Source organism: Maylandia zebra, linkage group LG11, assembly GCF_041146795.1.
Source record: "Maylandia zebra isolate NMK-2024a linkage group LG11, Mzebra_GT3a, whole genome shotgun sequence".
In the NCBI taxonomy this organism is placed as follows: Eukaryota; Metazoa; Chordata; class Actinopteri; order Cichliformes; family Cichlidae; genus Maylandia; species Maylandia zebra.
Window position 1 is genome coordinate 7,424,161 of NC_135177.1, and position 21,946 is coordinate 7,446,106.

General features: G+C 41.1%; 1 protein-coding gene across 3 annotated transcripts in view; it reads right to left on the reverse strand.

Moving 5' to 3' along the window:
* The window catches only part of vps13b (vacuolar protein sorting 13 homolog B), a 299,476-nt gene that overhangs the window by 54,455 nt on the left and 223,075 nt on the right, over window positions 1-21,946 (reverse strand). For all 3 annotated transcript variants that reach the window (XM_004560029.5, XM_004560030.5, XM_004560031.5), the window contains 3 exons: window positions 10,583-10,785; window positions 9,156-9,363; window positions 7,444-7,628 (listed from right to left, as the gene is read on the reverse strand). In XM_004560029.5, the coding sequence (XP_004560086.3) occupies window positions 7,444-7,628; window positions 9,156-9,363; window positions 10,583-10,785 (596 nt within the window). The remainder of the gene's footprint in view (window positions 1-7,443; window positions 7,629-9,155; window positions 9,364-10,582; window positions 10,786-21,946) is intronic.

Sequence of the window (21,946 nt, forward strand, 5' to 3'; positions counted from 1 at the left end):
AGAATTCCCTGAAATGCATTGCTAAAACACCAGGCGTGCTTTTTTTTCACCTGTGATATTTTATACACATGACGGCATGCAGAAAGGGATATATGAGGTGTATATATATGGTACAGTAGAATACATTTGCATGGTTGAATGTACGTCATGTTCCCCTTCACTTGTGGTGCAACTTTGGAGGAACGTCGAGATGAAATCGATAACCAAATCCAAAAATGTCAGAATGACGGAAAGAGGAAAAAAGGAGTTTTCTTAATGTGTAAGTTGAACATCTGGCACTTGCTTTCAGGAGGAGAAGGCACCTATGTATAATTCAAGTGGATTGTGTATATGTGTTCAAGAAGAAAACGATGTATAATTGTACATATGAAAGAGAATATGCATGTATACGTATGTGTATACACAGGTGTGCGTATGTATGTGAGCGTATCATACAGTCTGGGCAGTGTCAGTTTCCGCTGCCTGATTGTGTGTGTATCTTATCTGATAAACAACATGTAACCCTGAATAGCTGACATTCCCTTGGCTGCATGGGTCGAGATTGTGTTTTCCACAAGAACTCGACAGAGTAGGCCTGGCACCACGACCGCGGGCAAAACATACGCCAAAAAACGATCTGCTATCCTAAATTCCAACTTAATGTTCCATTTTGGGTTTGCTTTAAATCCGTGAGAAGCTACGGTACTGTGCAAAAGTCTTGAGTCACCCCTCATTTCTTTATATTTTGCTTCCTAGAAACCGCACTTTCTTGTAGTTATTTAAGATGATCTTGAGAAATGGTTCTCTAGTCTTTCTGAGAGACCTGCAAAGTTTGTCCATTTTCTGCTTTTTAAATCATTTTTAGTCCAGTCCTTATGCAGTACCTGACCTTTTATTTTGGGTTGAGACATTTAAGATTGACCCATGAATCACCTAATTATTAAAAGAAAAAGGCAACTGACTCAAATGATGAATCAGTAACAGAAAACTTAACAAGACCATTTTAAATTCTATTTAGGCACTTGGTTTTTTTTATTGCAAAAACACATAATTTGTTTGCATTTCTTTAGTTCAATCTATGAAATATTCTAAAGATAACAAAGTTTGACAGAAATAAAATAATACCACCAATAAGATGAGTGTTGGTAGCTGGAAACTTGGTACATATTCATGGCACATGGTGTGCAGTATGTCCTTAAAACATCTGAGGAAACTGAAGAAATAGAGGATAAGAAAAAAAGAAGAGCCAGGCCTAAGACACTATCTACAGCAGATGAACTGTATCTAAACATTTTCTTGTTAAGAAATAGGGAAAGAAATCTAGCAAAGATCTGAAACAGGACCTGAGAGATGCGTCTGGATTTTCAGTTGATCCATCGACTGTTTGCCAAAATCTCATCAGTAATGGTCTCAGTGGAAGGGTGCAAATCCAGTGAGAAAATGCTAAGGTATGCCACAATACACAAGAGAACTGCACTGAAAATCAGTGGCAACAGGTCTGATGGAGTGATGAATCCAAATTTGAAATTTCTGAGTCAAATCATTGTCAGTATGTAAGGAGGTGGTCAGGCGAGAGGTACAACTGTGAGTGTCTACAGCCATCTGTAAAACACAGGTGGGGGATGTTGAAGGTTGTGTTAAAATTAATGGAAAAGTATCATCTGATTTTGATGTTACTGGAACGTACTCTGATTGGCATCGGTTTCACACTGCTAATGGAGTAAAAGCATACCTGGACAGAACAACACACAGTGAAACCCTATTAGTCATGGGCTGGCCTCCCTAGAGCCTGGAGCCCAATATTATTGAAGCAGTGTGGGATCATGTTGATAGAGAATGGAACAAAAGGCCGCCAACATCCAAAGAAGACCTCTAAATATCCTTTGTGAAGCCTGGAGAACTATTCCTGAAGACTGCTTAAAGAAATGACAAGAAAACTGCCTCAGAGAGTTCAGACTGTGTGAAACAATAAACATGCTCATACCAAATATTGACTTTCAAGCTTGTTAGACCTGTATAAACTCTGCTTTTGCCTTATACAAAAAAGTGCTGTATTTCCATGTATGTCTGCAGATGTTTCAATAAGTCACTGCAACCATTTCAGATTTTCTTGGCTAAAAAGAAAGAAACGTGACTCAAGACTTTTGCACAACACTACATGTTAAGCACTTTTTAAAAACTATTTACAAATGTTATATTCAGAAGTGCTGGCAGCATTGTGCATGTATGGATGATATTTCCATTCATATAATTCACCTTTGTTTCTGAGAACTCAGGACTGTTCTCCACATGATTGTACTTCTCTCAGTCTGACTGCACAACCACAATTTCTCTAAAGGTTAACTAAAGGCAGCCAAACTAAAGCAAATACACAACATACAGAAATTAAGTCAATTTCCATCACCAACCCAGGTGTGATTGCTACAAATTCTCAAGTATGTCTGTGCAACTGAAGACTCCCTCAGCTCGCTCTGGGGCCGTGGCTGCTGACATCCACAGCCATGTCTGCCATTACTTTTATTAACAATATCAACAGAGCTATTAGGTCTTCTGTTATTTCACTGATGCCTATATGTCTAAAAATTCCACTGCTTGCTACCTCTTATCAGCCAGCAGACAAATTGAATTGACATCAGCTTGAACAAATGTTTATTCAAGAGATGTAATAAAAATTGTAATGAAAATGACTCCTGCTATGCTGTCTCAGGTGGGCTGATATATGTTAACATTAATCAGTGTGGAAAATCAGGAATAAGCCCATGCAGAGATCTTCATGCTCACTCTTTTTTTGTGTTTTTACTCTATTCTGCCAAACTCTTATAGGGGGACTGGAGATTTTAGTGGATGAGGTGCAAAAACTCCAGATCAAATTAACCACATGGACAGTCTTTTATTTTTATAGTGCATTAGCTGTGACTAATGCAGGTCCGCTTGAGCACTGTCCTGCTACAATAATAGTTATCTTGGCTAAAATTCCACCTCGCTATTTCTGGGTAAATGTGTCGCTCTGAAGTAAAATACCCAGTTGAGTACCCTGGTTTACCTTCCAACATTTCTATTCATCGGAGAGAACGAGTGCATCGGCGGAAAGGGCGTGTCACAGATGTGAAGCTGATGGTGGACCTGTGTTTCATATAACATTAACAAAAACAAGTTATGGCTGAAGGTTGGTGGCTCAACTCAGGCTGCAGTGTTTTTATGATACCGCTCGCAGGCCAGAGGGGCCACGATGGCATAACGGAGGCCTGCTGGGACATGAAAGGCTATCCCCACAACGCCATGCACGCAAACAGCAGGGGAGCAGATGGTGTGATTTTTTTAATAAAGTCAGAGTAATTTGGGCAACTTCCTTCAACAGAGAGTGGATGATCACAGTAACACAATTGCATATTGTGAAAAGTCGGCATGGACAAAAGGCAATTGAATGAGACAAGACTCTGTTACATTTACTTTACTGGATGCTGTGTCTGAACTCAAACTTTTATTCTCTGCTTTAACACGCTCCATCTCCTCCAGCTCCCCTGAGCTGGGGTCAAGCTGAATCATAGCTCCTGTGTTTGCTCCATGGTTCCCAGGCCCCACAGAAGCAGGAGGAGGGGAACACGAACAGGATGGACAGAAAAGAGAGCAAGACGAACACCTGCTTATGATTCAGAGAACTGACTGCATGTAACAAGAAGGTGACAATGAGTCACCTTTCTCTCTTATCATCGGTTCATTGCTTCGGCACTCTACAGGTGGGAACCTGTGGATGCTCCATTAGGGATCAGATGCTTTTCAGCGGCAAGAGTCCCCCCCCAACCAACCACCAAATTCTGACATTGCTCCCCTTCAACCGTACGTAAAAACAGCTCAGGCAGCAATTTGACTTTGAGTAATGGAAGGAGGTTTGAATTCCCCCTCTGAGATACTGGAACCAGTTGGGAAACCACAACTATTTAAATGCAGGAAATCTTGATTTTATAAAATGTTAATATGATCTGCTCTGGGGACAAGCGAGCAGCAAGGCTCAGAGCAGGAGCCCCCCCCCCCCGCCAGTACAACCCTTCATTTATTCTGAAGTGCAGGGGAAAGTGGGGAAAGACTAAAGGAAAGGAGCAAGGGGGGAGTGTGACAAAAGGGGGGGGGGTAGTGAGAAAAACCGATCGGAAAACCTATTTTTATTTTGTTTACATGCAGTCCTCTGTCCACCTGCTATGTTTAAAAAAAAGAATTACTTCATAAATGACAGAGAGGAATGAACACAGCTTAATGCTGACTATCACTCGCCCTTAACTACTTATTTCTTTTCTTTCCCTATGCCTCTCACTTTCCATTTCTCAAAATCTATCAGCCTCCATCTCTGCATAGCCACATGGTAATTTTAGAGGCCTGAGAAATTATGACTGCCTTCTCCCTCTCTCTTTCTCTCTCCTCAGTCTTGATGTAAAGTAAATGAAATTCCTTTGGAATACAAACTAAGCCATTACTGTGTTTTGGAGTTTTATGGCTGCATTTCCGTTCCCCTCAGCTGGACTTTCTTTCTGGTCCTGGGAGGAATTAAAAAAGCGAATTAAACGAGACTGCTGATGTTTCCTAAAAGGCAACGCGTTACCATTATGTCACTGGGGCTACAATCAATCAAACCTGGGACTGCAATAACTTTGGCTGATGACCAAGAACTTCAGTTAAAATAATAACCGTAAATGTAATTTATCTGTAAACAGATATCCAATATCTTAGAATTACTTTCACGTCTAGTTTAGCAACAACATATTTAGCAGTGTTCAAAAACGTACAGGAATAGCGTTTAACACCGAATTTAAATCAGTTTAAACAAACAAACACATTGTGTGTTATGTCCTACATTTGTACTACTACCAGCAGCCAGACCCATTGCTCTATGAACATGCTGCAGCATAGTTTACATGGATGACACAAAAACAGCAGAGAGACTCATTGCTTGCTTTTTGATCCTTTACAGCTGGCTCAGCAGTTTTACAAGTTCTAGTCCTTTCTAATAGAAGACAACTAATGTTGCACAATGTGCTTTATAGATTTCTCTAACTTGTCAAATGCAATGGCTTCCATTGCTTTTCTCTGCAGATGCTGCATCAAATCCCCACATGAAGGAGTTTTAACAACAGTTGTGTGCTTGGGGCCTCCTCTTTTCACCACTATCCCTGCAGTAGCCTCAACACCTGATTCCTTTTAACAGACTTGTCAGAAGAGATAGGACCATGCCACATGACAGGGGAAGAGGAGCAGAGTGGAAGATGTGGAAACCATATGTTCATCAACCACTGGTTCCATAACTCCTGCTGTGTAATACACACAACTCTAATACACATGTCTGTAGTCACAGGCATTATCTTTTACGTACTGGCACAGGCATATGTAGTAATGCAGACGTAAATGCATGCTTCTTATTGACATCATGCATTTTCTGTGCACAGGACACATATGTGTAATAGTAACACGCATTATATTGCAGAGTATACATCAGGAAGGACGTACAGTTCATTTTTGCCTGCCTGTCATTTCCAGCAGCTGCTAAATAATCAACATCCTCTTCCTTGGAGTAGAGAAAGTGTAGCATTGTCACACAGATCCTCTCACACTGAGGCTTCTGTAGGCATTATCAGAACTGCAGAAGACACCACCCCCTCTATGGTCATATATATATATATTTCTTTAACCCCCTTTCACTCAATATTATTTCCTATTCCTCCACCCACAATAACCCCTCCCCCCAATCCCAACTCTATCATCACATCTTCCTCCAACTCTCTCTCCTCTACACACATCAGCTCCCTCTAATTCTCTACTGTAACTCAATATGTGGCCAATCAGCTCGAGGGTTTGCTCAGGAGTTTTGCTCATTACAGACTTTACAGCTGTGGGGCCTCGCTGAAAGTCTGACATCTGCAGCACCTTCCAAAATCTTTCCTCTCCTGGGCCAGCACACATAAACAGACAGAATCGGTACTGTAGGTGAAATGGCTATGGGAGTTCAGGAAAGAATGTGAAAGATAAAGAGAGGAGATGGGGAGATGAGAAACCTATGCTGCAGCCGGAGAAAAATAGGAGAAGGAAAAGACGAGGGCATCCAAGCCCAAAGCTTCAAACTGAATAAAAAAGCTAAAAGCCAGTTGGGAATTATTTTGTCATAGTAAAACTTTGTACACTTACAATGTTATAGCCATCAAGAACTAATGCTAAACTGTTGTTACAATAATGTAATCTTTGATCGGCTGTCTGTATTTATGTACTTGACCCATCCTTGCATCATATTTTGAGAATCTAGTGGTAGATCATTTATCAGTCGCTATACAGCTGCTTCTCAGTCACACAATTGAATTTAAAACCACAATAACAAGGCCATTCAAATAAAATCAGACCAAACACAGATGGCTTTGACTGGGCTAAGAAGAGAGGGTGACAAAACATGTTTTGCATGTTCTGTTCCCACAAATTCTATTCCTAAAGGAATGGTCAAAAATATAAATCCAACCGACTGTTGCAATGACACTATCAGGCACTAACAAATGTCATATTTCTGTTTCAAGAAAAAAAAAGAGAATATGGAGGAGGATGCAAAAGACCACAATTTGGGATGACTCTTTTCTTTAAGAATGAAAAGTTGGAAAGAGAGGATGGGGAAAGAGAGGATGGGGAAATGAGTGATAGGAGGAAAAGTGGGATGTCCTGTCCCCCACTGAGGCCCCGAAGGCTCGGTAGCTACTGCACCCTGCCAAAATATAACCTCATCTGTGCTTTGAGACACCTGGCTATTCACACCAGAGCATGCACGATGACTTCCACAGCTGTCTGACCATGTATTACATGTTTGGAAAGACAGCAGGGGTCTCTGTCATTCAATAACATGCAGTGTATAGGAGTTCTCATGACTCATGTCAAGGGAATTACAACGCCCCCCCCCCGGTCCAGCTCTACGACGCTTTATTTCCCTTTTAGTGCAGGTGATGTTAAGCAAAGACTACTGGCAGAGGTGTGTGGATTCTCTCCTAATCTTGCATCTTTGTATGTGACTATAGCATCTGCACAATGAGCTGGACCATGGATTGGTTAATGCATTACTGTTCTTTGCTTTTTTGGAGTTTTGGAGTAAAGGCAGACATATACTCTCTATATACTATGGAAGGGACATAATATAACATAACATAAGATGAACGGCTATGAAAAGAGAATGCAAATACTAAGTGCCTTATACCCGCATTCTCTCTAATGGCCACCAGGGGGTAAAGCCTGTAGTTGAAAAAATATTTCTGGTCCTGTAGAAGTCTCTAGGAAAATGTCACTTGCACCGACCTCTGTGAAAAACCTTTCCTGGTGGGTTTGTGGGCTCATTGGATGCCTATTTTGAAAACTTTGGTTATTCTAAGTATTACGCAAAAGGCTATCTTTTTGATTGAGAACGTTACTCGTCAGATCTGTTTTCAGACCCCGGACGTCATTTTCTACCTGCAAGACATCTCCCAGGTCTGCAGTGCTGATCTCAGGGTCTTCTGTGGTGTTGAAGGGAACAGGTGTTATCCTGACAAAGGTAAGGACACGAGGTTCTGGGTATCTCCACAACATCACCCCTGGGGTATCGTCTGTCTCGCTGTAAAACACCACCTCATGTGGACCTGGCAGTCTCTGTGAAGCTGCGAGGAAAGAAAACAAAACAAAAGAAAACAAAACAGGATTTTATTTAATTTGTCAGTGATTTTCTGTTGTGGTTATACTTCAGAGCAAGACTTACAGACTAAAAAGAGAAAACACATGACGAGTAACAGAAAAAAAGTGGCAGAACTAAAACAGCAAAAAGTAAACAAAGGGCAGAAATTGATTCTGGGGCAAAAACCCGCTGATACACTGAACTGAACAGAAATCCGGTTTAATTATAAGAGTGGCCTCTTTCCCCCCTGAGATATAGGTTAAAAAAAGCATTCTTTGCACTTTTTCTCCTTTTGGTTCAAAGGGACTATATTTAACTTGCATCCATGTTTTGTGTAGCAATGTTTGCATGGTTATTTGTACTATGGTATCTGAAACTACCAAAACAATTTTGCCTCAGAAATTGCTGTGGATGTTTCCATGCTTTCTGAGTGTTTATATGCATAAGGAGCCCTTCATAAACATAGTGGCTAAGTAAACATTTTTGCTATTGAGTAAACGGCCATTGATTGAACCACGCCAAGCACCTGCAAAAGCTGGAGAACGCTGGATCTAAACCTCTGAGTGGTGTTTTGACTCACTTTGTGGCTGCTGCTTGGGATTCAAGTCCTTTGGAAAAATGTTTATTTAAAAAAAAAACAGTCAAGCAGAGAATTTCTGCTTTGTTTGGTTCCAGGGCTTCACAAGTTGAAACTTTTGGTTTTGTATAAAACCATTTCTTGTCTGTGCTCTCTTAGAGGTGGACAGCATATTGTTCTCCAACAAAAAGGGCAGATGAAAGAACAGGCAGATACATTCATGAGGTTTTGCTTTCAACTGAGAGAAAGTGGGTTAGAGACTCATTCTGCCCTCGTTTCCACCAAGCTTTCATTTACTCTTCCTGTCCATCTACCCCATCTATCCCTGTCAGACCTGGGGAGCGGCACTTCCTGGTCTCTTTGCTCTGGGGCCCAGTTGGACAACATGTTGCAGACAGATTGTCCTCTTGGTTCTAGTTCACTACTGTACTTTTTTTTTCTGCTTCAGCCAGAATATTAAATGCATCAAAGACCAGTTGAACAGTGCAACAAACAAAGACTCAACCACAGCTGACAGAGTGGACGGTTGGTCTACAGCCAGAGAGAAGTTTGATCCTCTGTGTATAATGTTGCTGTGTGTGTCTAAAGGACAGCGCACACAAAGCACAAAGAGAGGGAATAAACACCATGTTACTCAGAGTGGAAACAGGCAGACATGTCTGATGAAACTTCTTTTCACACAGGGCTTTGATCTGACTTTGATTTAAGTCGATGTGTATCTTAAGTGACATCTCACTTTGTCACAAAAGCTCTTTTTTTTAGTTTGTCCAACTCACTTACACGAATATATGAATAAACAGCCATTGTTACTGTTTATCCTATGGACCGAAAGTTATCAAGAAACAATTACTACTATTATTATTACATTTCAATCTCTGTTCTATGAGCCGCACATCATCTCTACATCAGATCAACATACAGCATATTGACATTCACCTGAGTCCTGGATATACTGGAAACGTCCTGTGCGTAAGTCATCTGAGCTGTGCTCTGTCCGAGGAGAGGGAGAGCCTGGAGACGGAGGTGGCTGGGTGTGGCAGGCCTTGCCTTTAGCACAGCTTTCAGCTTTCTGCAGGTGGAAGTAGGCACGGAGATGCTCCTCTATCAGCTTCAGGCAGTTCAGGTGTTCCTGGCCCCAAAAGACCTGTTGTTGGGACAGAACAAAAAAGGTGAGATGACTGGGAGAAAGGATTAAAAGAGTAAAAGGGGAGTATAAGGAGCTCCAAATAGGGAAAAGTCGAAAGAAGTTAAATAACAGATGGGCATGAGGATAAGGCTACATGTTACAGACTTCTGGCTCTTCCTTGAAAAGCTGCATCAACACTTTCTTTTCCAAAACAGGAAGAGAAGGAGTCAGGATTACCCTCATCATAACCCATTCACAACCTTACCAACATTACCCAACACAACCTTACGTCTTCCCCACTTATCCGCGGCATTCCCCTTCCCCTGTTCCATCAAAGCAAGTCTGCCTGGGGTTTGGACCAAGGACCAGGAATCTCTGAGTCAAAAACTCTGCACACATGGAGCTGCCCGACTGCTCGGCCGCCGCTCACTAGCTTTGCAAGGGTGGGTTATGACTAAACTCTTAAAAACAGGAAAATTTGGGGATTTTTTTTCCCCCAAAAGTTTTTGGAAAGAGAGCACGAAAAGAAGGAATCTGAGGGAATTCCGGTGGTTTTTGTACAGCACTTGATTAAAACACCACAAATGCCAATATTTGCAGAGGGAAATGTATGATTACGTATTAAGTGTTGAGTTGCGAGTGATGTTTCTGTTTGTGGGCACGCAATAAGAGCATTAGAGAATCATTGAATAAAAGGGGTCAGGGGGTTCCCCCTGAGCGAGTAATGTGGAATAATACACTTGTAATAATGTGCTCAGTCAGTCACATTGAAGAGGGACTTTTCAGTGTGGGCATTATGTAACTTGTGACAGGAAAAAAGCCACACATATTCTCCCCCACTTCCCAGCCTCTATTAATAGCTTTTTAATATTCCACCACTTAACCAGTAGATATGACTCAAATGTACAGTGAAATTACAGCATGTAATTTCTACTGTCATCGCTTCACTCCAAAGAGGACAGAAGCCATGGTGAATTAAAAAGGAATATCAGATTCAAGAGAAGTGTTCAGATTGTGAGAAGCTATGATGTGAGTGGGTGTCAGCATATAAATGCTGTATGGTTTAATTTGGAAACCAATGACAGTTAAGCGGATGTTTTAGTGGGTGGTAGGTCTACCTTGAGATTAAGACTGGTGTTGAGCAGGAAGAAGCTCATTAAAACATTTACAAAGCATTCTTCAGAGAGACTCATTTCCATCAACTATCGCTGTGCCTGATAATTAAACCTATACAAACCTGCAGGAGGCCTCCCTTCAGGTCTAGTAGCAGTTTGGGGGGGCCGGGCTCGGGTCCAGGGCTGCCACTGTGGCGACACCAACGAGCCTCTAAGGAACTGCTGCAGGAAAATGGTCCCAACAGTACACGGCTCCGATCCTTTAGTCCAGTTCTCACCAACACATCTTTTACCTCGAGCAGCACAGAGGCGGCCTGAATGGCATCTTGGAACACAAAAGAAGTAGCAATAAATGTCATGCACAGCACAGGGCAGAACTAAAGAGAGAAAACAGAAGGTAAAGGATAAATGGTTTGTGGGTAAAGTAGAAGCAGGCGCTCAGTAATTCTACAATGGAAAAAAGGACAAAGGTTCAGACAAATGGGGAAAAGTCGAAAATCAATCCTGGTTTCAAAGTGAAATATCGATACCTCTAACGATGTATAAAAACTAACACTGTTCATTTGCAACTGGGCCAGACGAAATTAAAAGACACAAACAACCGAACCTCAAATATCAGCTGCACAAATGCTTGCCTCTATGTTTTTGCACTGGTCAATTACAACAGTCTGGCACTGTGATAACAGAGCAGCAAAACATACAGTGCAGTTACACCAACCACATCCTCCTGGATATTGTGCTCGCCTGATGTTAATGGCATAAATACTTGGCTCTCTGGGGACGGAAACAACATTACTCTTCGCTCGGAACAGGCATATGTAAATGCCTTGGACCTCGTGTTCTGTGTGCAGATAACTAGCTAAACTATATTCAGTGTTAAGCCACCAGAAACACTGGGATTAGACAACATCTGGGTGTAAAATTTACAACACAGAAACATTAGTTAATATAATGGGGCTCCATGAGTTCATTTCATGGACAGAGGCACACTGGGGTATTTGAAACAGTCAAACTAATCTGAAACTGCATATCTTTGTCTTTATATTGTAAATTGCTAAAGTAAAAGGTTTAGCAGGCACGTTACAATGAGAGAAAAGCCAAACACCCACTCACCCTGTAAGCCCCAAAGGTAGCAAAAGCCCCAGCTTAATAAGGAAAGCTTGAAACATCATCTGTCCTTTCCATTAAAACTGAGACGCATCATTGTGGTCACAAGCTCTCCTGAACTTGTAGTTTTGCTGCCATAACTCACTATACATGACAACAAGCTGTTGATGTGGGAGGGCTGATCAGGTCAGTTATAGCTACAGCGGTGGCAGCCCATTTGGAAACCTCAACACTGGATGACTAATAATGCCCTGAGAAGTGGTTCTTCAAACATGTCTTTTAACTCGAGACATTCTCACTCCAGCTGACTTGGCTGTTAGTCTGGGAAAGTCAAAGAAAGCAACACCTGTTTCTGCGTCTAGCAGGCAAAACAGTTTTTGAACTTTGTCAGACCGTTTTATATTTCTTCATAAATGTGACCGAAAACATCATCGTTTTTTCACACAACACCTAAAAGCCAAAGAAAGAAGGAATACAATTAATGAAATGACATAAAAATATTACTCAGTCATTTATCTGTTAAGGAAAATGACCCAGTATTACACATCTCTGTGGAAAAGTATAAGAAACTCTAGTTTTAGCATTCAATTTTACGGTAGATGGGAATTTTTAATTGGTGGGAGAACAGTCAGGTGGGAGTGGGCGCTATGGTGAATGAACTGGGCTTTGAGGAAGTTGAATCATAGCACAAACACAGGAGATCGCTAAGGACTTCAGGAAAAAAAAAATTGTCAATGGTTCGCCAGGATGGAAAAGGTTACACAACGTTCTCTGAAGAGTGTGGAATCCACTGATCGGCAGTCAGACAACATGTGTACAAATGAAGGGAATTCCAGGGCATCGTTACCCTTCACAGGCATGATCAACCATGCCAAGAGAGATGTGGGAGATCATACAGAAATCCCTGGTGGCTTCTAAGTTGCTAAAAGTCTCTCTTGCAAGAGGTCATCAATGCAGCATCAATGAGGAAGACAAACCAATGAGGAAACCAAAGCTCTCCAAACACAACACTGCTCCCTACTTGCAATTCACTAATGATAATTAAGACACCCCAGAAGGCTGTCCTGTATAAAAGATAGCATTTTTGGTTTAAATGAGAAGCCTCAGGTTTGGTAAAAAGGAAACACCGCACTGCAGCACAACAACCTTATTCTATCTGTGAAACAAAGAGGGATGGGGTTTGATTTGGGCCTGTTTACTGGATCTGGGCCAGGATGGCTCACCATCATTGATGGAGCAATTATTTCTCAGAAGAAAGTGGGTCATGCAGCGATGTGATGCTTAGCAACAAAATAGTTAAAAAAGATGAAAATGATGCCTTGGAAAAGCAAAGTCAAAGTCCTGACCTTAATCCAACAGTTCATGGGAGAAAAAAAACAATGATGTTTTGCACATTAGATGTGGCTAATGTTGCTCAAAGCGGTGTTCAGGACTGATCGGGAGAAAGGTTTAGCTGCAGTTATGAAAGAAATTGAAAGCAAGTCTTCATGCTTCAAGATATTTTACATTTCAGCAATAAGGAATTCAACCCAGAACTCAGTGGTTCAAAACTGGCCATAGGTGCCAATGTAGGATAAGATCTGGGAACAGCAAAAGAAATATGATTCATATAATTTTCACACTCAAACAGTTCAGTGAGCCCTGAGGTCCCGTGAACAGGGACACCGTTATCATGGAAGACAGCAATCCCATTAAGTCTCAACATAAGATAAAGGCAGTCAGAACAACTGTGCATTGAACTGCAGTGATACCTCTTTTTAAGGAAACAAGTAGACATGTAGCAAAAAGCTGCCAACAGCATAACAGAGGCAATGTATGGTCAAACATTCAGGATTTACCTCTTTGATAATACAAGCTGTTTAAAACATGGTAAACCCTTTGTTAACTCAGAATTAGCACCCAGAAATAACATCAGCATAAGTATGTAGAAAAAAAACGCACTGTGCATGACATGATGTGTATGGAGCAGATGGCAAATTACACAGTGTTTGGATTGGCAGGCTACACTATCGATACTTTTCCATAAAAACCACACCAAAAATAAAACTTTTTATTCCTTATATTTGAAAGCTTTAGGTAAAGACAGCCTACTTGGAGCTTGCGGTTCACTTGGGGTAAAGCAAAAAATAAATGGGGGTTGAAGGAGAGATGGAAAGGCATATGAATTGGGGGACTGGGGAAGGAGGTGACAAATGAGGAGATGAATAGATATAGACACGGATGGTGGGAAAGAGTGTGGAGACGAGAACAGAGGATATGAGAGAGAAAGTGAGCTATGATGTGATGAAGATATGACACACAAGGATACTCAAATCTTTCCAGGCTTGGTCAACTGACTAAGGAACATCTTATTCAACATTAAAGTGCAATAACACAACATGGGGTTCCAAAGAAAGACAACTTCTATTGCATAAGACAATCTGGGGTAAAAGTTAAACTGGGATGACTCATTTCTTTCAGGAAAGACATTGTTGATACAAGTTGGCAGCTTACCTGGTAATATCTCCTGGTGCCGTAGCACAGACAGAGCTTGGCTATTACTTACTCAACTGTGGACAATGGGTTTATTTTCATGGCTACGATTTATTACACAGTTCAAGGGAACTCCCAAACTGGGTTGTTAAGATGAAAATCTTTCATGAACACTTATGTATAAAAGCACATTTAGGTTAAGTGCAGTCACACATAGGCACATTTAGCAAAGTAGAGCCGAATGCCTACATCCATACAGATGTAAATCCAGACGTTTACCATGCACAGCCAGGTGAACAAGTGGAAATAAATACACACACATGCACATAGTCGCACGCACAGAGTGTGTAGCAAAGCATTTCCTCCCGTCTCACCATGCGTCATTTACAGCCCGGTTGACCGCAGCATCCTGATGTTAAAGCCAGCAGCAGCAGCAGCCAACACTTTCAATAATCAGCCTAATTGGGAGTGGTTTTAATGAGGGGGAATCCCTTTCTTTCTCCATCGCTAACTCTGTTCTTGCTTTCATGCTGAATAATAGTCAGAAGCACATTTCTTCAGCCTGTTCCCATCCTTGCCTTTGCTCTTTATGACCATATTACCACTATGTAGGTTTGTCTCCAGAGACAGCAGACAGCCCAAAGACATTACGCAGCCGGACTGTGAAATTCTGCCATAAGACGGAGGTAACATCTTTCAATACTGGTGAGATGATTTGAAATATGGGCTTTGTATAGCATATATGCAATATATTTATAAATGATGAGTATCAAACACAGACAAAACCAAACAGTGACACATTGGGCAAAGAAAAAGACCAAGAGGAGAAGAGAGAAGTAAGAACTTGATTAATAAGGAAGTAAATATAGGTGCACAGGCAGCTGTTTGGACTGTCTTGATCTAAGACAGGGCTGGTAAGAGAGGTGATCAATAAGGCCAGTGGACAGATGTCAGTGAATCACCTCTGCCCGATGTACACATACAGTACATCGTGGTTACAAATAGGGGAAAACAAATTAAGAAGTTGAGTAATACTTTTTTCCTTCACATCTAAAATAATATGCCATCTGGTTATTTATTAATTTTGAATAAATAAACCATTGAGCCCTAATTAACTATACACATAGCACTGGTTTTTATATATCCCCTTAGGTGACTGCTAGAAACACCAGAGCTGTAAAACAGCTGTAACAAGTGAGGAACAAATACACAGCTATAGTCCATGGATGCATGTGCATGAATAACTGTGTAATTGTGTTAAATTATTAGAATGGAGTCAAGATAATAAACAAAGCCCATTGAGAATTAATTTGGATTTCTGTACCTTACACACACACACACACACACACACACACACACACACACACACACACACACACACACACACACACACAAATATACACATATCTACTGCAGGCAAATGCAAGTGGGTGGTGGGGAAAAGGTTGGGTAGAAATCTTCCTGAAGTGAAATACATCTCTGGCAAACATTAGATAGATTAGATAGGATCGGAGACTGATTTACCATGTTGGTTTCTCCCTGGCAGCCGTTATCTGACCACTGCCTGGCTGATTTATACTCAGCGACGTGCTGGTATCAATTAGAAGAAACCTAAAGGAGTCATTACATAACCAGGAGAGGCCCCTGAAGACCTTCTGGGATGGTAAGAGTAATAGGAGTAATATACTGTCACTCACCACAGAAATACACTACTCACTCACCACAAGACCACTATAGGACACTAGAGGAAACTGGTTTTGTAGCAGGGGACGCTATCGGCCAAAATAGCTCAGTGCAAAAAGCTGCACGTCAGCCAAGCCATTACAAATAGAGTAAATATGGGTTCAATGAGAGCTGCAAGGCGTAAGCAGATCGTGTATGCAAGATATGCATTTATTCCAACACTAAATGTAATTTCTCATATGAACGCTACATATGAAGCTAAGTCTATGTGCTACACAGAATGTTTTTTTCCCCTAAAAGTGGAATTTTTATTACATGATATTCTTTTAGCCAGCCTAAGGCTGGGTTCTGACAAATTATCAGGTTTTAAGCTGACTTTGAGAAATCTTTTTCAAACAGCTTCGGGCTCCGTATGGATGCTTTCAAATGTAACTCAATAAGAAATGCCTCTTTTTCTTTGGCTACTCCAATGGTATGTATCCATGTGTGTGTGTGTGTGTGTGTGTGTGTGTGTGTGTATGTGTGTGTGTGTGTGTGTGTGTGTGTATGTGTGTGTGTGTGTGTGTGTGTGTGTGTGTGTGTGTGTGTGTGTGTGTGTTGGTTGGATATGAACAAAAGTAGAACAATTAAAAAAAAAAAAGAGTTGTGTGGCAAACTAATGGCGAGTAATAAAAGATATAAAGCAACAACTGTATGAATAGTAATTTACCTTATTCATGAAGATGTGCACTTGCTTTCTCTTACAGTCACTTAGTCTATCTTTCTCTATAATCGAAAAATGTAAAATGTACTAACAGCTGGGCACTGTTTTGACAGAGTATACATAAAAAAAACCACTCCTAGAAAGTACTACAAAAGAGCTTTTTAAGAGAGTAACGGTACTTTCTTACTAGGATTTATTAGGAAAGTACTTTTTCTCTCTAGAAAGCTAGAGGAGCTTGTTTTGAACCAAACATTTTGTACAGTCCCTGTTGGAAGATTTCAAAGTTTTGATGGTTGTAAAATACTTTTACCTGTAGAAAAGTGCAAGTATCAACAAGTGTGTACAAAAGCAGGCACATTAGATGATAAGCCGGTGGACTCAGAAATCATGGTTTTAATGATGACTGAGTCTTATTAAACTCATATCACCTAAATATCGACCTTTTACATTTAATGTCAATAACAATGTAAGATCAGCATCAGGCAGAAATGTGAGGTAAATACCTGAACAGACCGGACCCCTCTTCCTCACGTCTTCTCTGTGACATAGTATTTCTGTTATTAATGTGCTGAAAATAATTTATTAGTATAGCGAGCGTGCCAAATCACAGCAGATAAATATAAATCTTTTCTTGGCTTGGCTTAACTCAGCTGCTCTTTCCTGACCACTGAAGCAGAAATAATGTGATAGATGGAAGAGAGTGGCTTTCTTTCAGCAGAGTAAACAAACTGACATGATCATAATTCAAAGATTGGCCAAAGAAACAAAATAAAACTTGAACTGAAAGATAAAGACAGGACATAAAAAAAACAAAGGGTAGCTTTCGCTTTGTTTCACAATAAGAATTTTTCATTTGCAAGTGCGCTGGAGTAAAACACAGGGAAGAAGAAGCTGGAGGTCCACACAAGAAAGGGATTGAGAGCAAAACTTAGCCTGTATGCGCAAAAATAAAGCACGCTATAGGAACAGGGTCTATGGACGTGTGGGTGTGTGCATTCTTAGGAAATCAGGGGCACTCTATGAGCAGTCAGAGAGCTGAGAGATTAGGGAGGGTCTTGTTTCATGGACCCCAAGACATCTGTTCTCTCTCTTTTGCACACCTCCTTTCTTTCTTTCATTGAACTACAAATGCCCCCCTACCTTGGGGAGTGGTGATTCGTGGATGGAGGGAGGAATGCGGGGCTTCCACTTGCTTTTCATTAACACAGGATCTGGTAACACACCTCACTGTCAACCTAATCCCCTCTCTCTCCATCTTGTCCCCTGGCAGAGAGGGGGTTGCCAAGACCAGGTACAGAGCCCCAGATGTTGCATGGATGATGAAGACAGGGTAGGATAAGGTGAGCGCAATGACAAATATTGGGGAGATCTTGCACTGGACACAGTGTGGCCTCCCTGTCCTCTCTTATATATGTCTACATGTGCCTTATGCCTCTCTCTTATGGCCTTATGTGCCACCTATCTTCTCAGTGAGTATTTCTCCTTTTCCCAGTCACAATCCATTTCCAACAAGCTCTTTTCTCAACTCCCTTGTTCCTGATTTAATTAATCTGCTTTAACTTTATTCTCCCTCTATTACTTTATCCTCCACACCCCTTGCTTCTCTTCTTTCGCAACTTCTCCCTCCCACTTCCTCCCTCTCCCGTTTCTCCTTACACACACAGGCCTCAACGTGAGGTCTGCTCAGGATTTGCTCCATCAGTCTTAGCCTGCCACTGAGGACCAGCACAGCAACAACAGCAGCAACAGTAGTAATACATACTGTAGAAGCAGTCGCACTACATTCTCCTGTCTTACATCTCTCATGTTCAGCTACTCCCAGGGGGGTCATTCCTGCTGACTTATTGTGGCAGCTCAAAGGCTCAACCTTACAGAATGGGAATCCCAACCTTTATCTTTGGAAAATTCCAAGGTATTCGCTTTCCAAGGCACAGAGTAGGCCAGAGTGGTGAGTGATGGAGGCAGTGCAGCTAAGGCTAAAAGTCAGCAGATACATCTAATGTCACTAGTGATCAGTCTGTGTAATTGGAGACAGTTTGTCTCCTTTCAGTGGCAACAAATCTGGAAACGCTATGTGAAGAAACCCATGGGGAAAAAAGCCGTGTGTGTTGTGATCTATAAGTGTGCTTAAGTTGTCAAGTAAACAAAAAGAAAAATCCGCATGCAACGGGGTGAGATAAACATGTTATTCAGTTTGCTTTAATGTCTTACCCCATATAAACAAGAGGCTCTTTACAAGCATTTAGTGCCACGTAAACTTCCCAAGTCTTACTCAAATCATGGCTCAGCATGTGCTCTGAGAAAAGGCGCTGAAATGAAATATCAGTCTTTAATGAGATCTGTACAGAGGATCTAAGATGTCTCAGGTATTTCACAAAGCACTCAGATATGATGTAAGAGGAGTTGAGTAAAACGTCTGCCATACATGATGACAGCATTAGTTTTATGGCAGTTGTTATGTCTTGTTCGGAACAGACGCGCATGAGGTTATGTTTTTCGAGGCGTAACAACAACCAGTATTTCAAGACGTTTAGAGCCAAACTGAGGATGAATAACCCAGTGGATGTCAATAAACACCAGTGGTCCTGATCCCCATATTTTTTATTTGCATCAAGTCAGGCTCTAATGGCTTGCTTTCAGTGTGCTGGTAATTGTGGAGAAAACAATACCCATGAAAAGTCAGTTCACGGCAAATCAATCTGTACTTCCTGTGTTTACAGTAAACAAATCAAAGAACTATTATGAACGGATCTCTTGAAACGTATTACTGAGTGCAAAAGAAAGAGTAATAACTATAAATAGTAGAGTCATTCAAAAGCACAGTGAGTGGGACGGGATTAGCTTTCATACTAGCGCTATTGTCTCTAAACTGCTTTTTTTCCCACTGCCTTGCACACTTGGATAGTGGATTAATGGATTAAAGTGTGTAATAAAGTTCACTATTTTTGACACCTACTTCGACTTGGGCTTGCTTTCTTCTCTTCCCTAACTCGAACGAACCTTAACAACAGTTTCAACTGTGTTTATCAAAGTCAACACATCAAAGATGGATGAAAGCTGAAAGCTGGTGAAAATCAGTTCAGGGCAGCACTGCTGAGTATTGTGTCACCGTGCAGTTATGCAGATTCGAGTAAACAAAGTGCAAATTGTTTGAGGTTTTAATTAACATTTTTGACAATCATTTTATCTGAAGTAACCCTATATAACAACATCTGTAAAACAGATGCAGGCACTTAGGGAGCCTTGTTTCAGCTTGTCCTCGTTCTTCTGCAGCCCCAGTAAACAGAGGACGTGCCGCTCAGGGCACAGAGGTAAAAAAACATCTACCTGAATGATAATGAGAAAGTCTTCCTCCTCATCTCCAGCACGTCGCATGCCATCTCCTCCCCCCTAATCCCTCCCCACCACCACCTATTTTATCCTTCTGTTTCCATCTACTGTCCAATTTAGAAGACGTGCCAAGAAACAGCAAAAGTGAAAAACAAACTAAAAATCCCTCATCATCTGTTATAGTGCGCCGGCTCACACCCAGCTGCACAAAGAAATTGGAAGCTCTTTAATTTACATTAGCATTAGCGGTTCTGATTGTCATAATGGAAACACTGTGAAGCCTCCTGGATAATAGTCAGTGTTGATGAAGGCAGGGTTTGGTTCTAGCACAAAAACAAACATCTTGCCCTCAAACACATTCATACATAACTGCGTGAAAAAAACTGTCTCTCTCATGTCCAAATGCACACATACCCACGTAATCAAATACACCCAGTCCTACAACTTTAGACCCAAGACTAACACAAACATCTCACTTCACAGTTTACTGTCAAACCCTGTTGTTGGCAGATGAGGACTTTGCTAGCACATGTAAAAAACAACAATATTCCAAATAATAATAGAAGCAACAGTGCGATCTGATTCCCAGTGTTCATCACTGGGAGTAAATGACTGAATGTAAAACCTTCCAAACAGGCAAAGACATCATACAACAAGCATGGAAAGAAAATACTTTCACTATTGGTATGCAGTGACATAGTGATCAATAGATATACAGAAGCTACAACTCATAAAGAGGCACACACTCACCAAAACAATGGTTTAGGCTTTTGCTGTTGAATTAAACATATTGCAGAGTAAACATATTGCATTTCAGGCATATTTTTTAATTTGAAGGAATAAAAAAATGTAATCGAGGTGAGCACATGAATGAACAATCTGTTCTATACTACATTTTGTATAGGATATCTGGAGCACTTTGCAACAGTACTGTATTTTCAAGGTGCCTGGATTCATTGCTCTCTTGGCCCAAATGCTGAGTTCGGGTACTAGACAAATGACACGCCACAGAAAAGCATGTACATTTAGTACAGAGTATTACAGAGTCTTAAATTTTGGTTACTTCTGCCAAACAGGGTGAAGTCATGACAGATGTTTCCAACATAGCTCCACCTGTTTCAAGAATTTCCTTGAAGCAAGTAGCCATATCTTGAAATATAGCAGAATGAAATGGATCACATCACGAGTTTGATGTTTTTCAGTTTTCACAAAAAGAACATGTAACAATGAGTCATTTAAGGTCCAAGCCCATTTTTAGCAATCTGCAAAATAATGACTCACGGTTCTGTTTTCCTACTTAACTTCCATGTTCACAATGTAAACTGTTCTTAGGCAATACCATTAAACTGTTATCCATTAGCTTTCCTTCAAACATCAATCGCTATCCCACTAAGAGAAGCACCTTATAGTGTCATCAATCACAGAAGCTCCATTACCATCAAGTCTGTCTGAAACAGACCAATCACTTCAAGGACACAGGATTCGCCAACTCCCTTTCTAATAGCCTCTGGCCCCAAACCAGACATTCTTGTTTTCTTCCTGTAAGATCACTAGAGCTCCTCAGCAGTCTTGGACAAGGATTATTAATTTAACTGTTCACAGGCGCTACTGTCAATCTAGTCCCTAATTGTGGGTTTTTTGGCTTCAGGATTTGTTTTTTTTATGCTGTAATTATATTTTCCTTACAAAAATAAATTTGCTTCTTGAATTGTTGCAGGTAGTACATCCGGTGAGCTTATGTTTGTGTAGCTGTTTCGCTAGCTGTCAAAGTTGAGCAGTAGTGCTTCTGACTACTGGTAGATCCTCTCAGGGAAAAGCCACTCTCACTAAGGTTAGGGACTTCACGCGGGTTGACCATCTTAGGGAAAAGTTCCCGTCACCTCTACATCGCCTGTATGGGTGTCAAATATGCACCATCGCTAACAGATTCCATCTCTTGTGAGCATTACCATGTAATGATAGGAAGAACCCTGTAGCGCTGTTTGCAAGTGTCGGTAGCCTCAAAAGCAAATTGCTGCTTTTCCAGTACTGTGGCAAAGCCCAGTGACAAACCAAACTCAGCTGACACTAGCTGGGTGGACATGTTCGAAGACGCAGAGGCCAAATTTCTTTGTCTTTCCAAACAGCTCCTCGACTCCAGAGAGGAACGCAGAGAAGAAGTTGAGCTTGTTGATTGATCCCCTCAGAGACA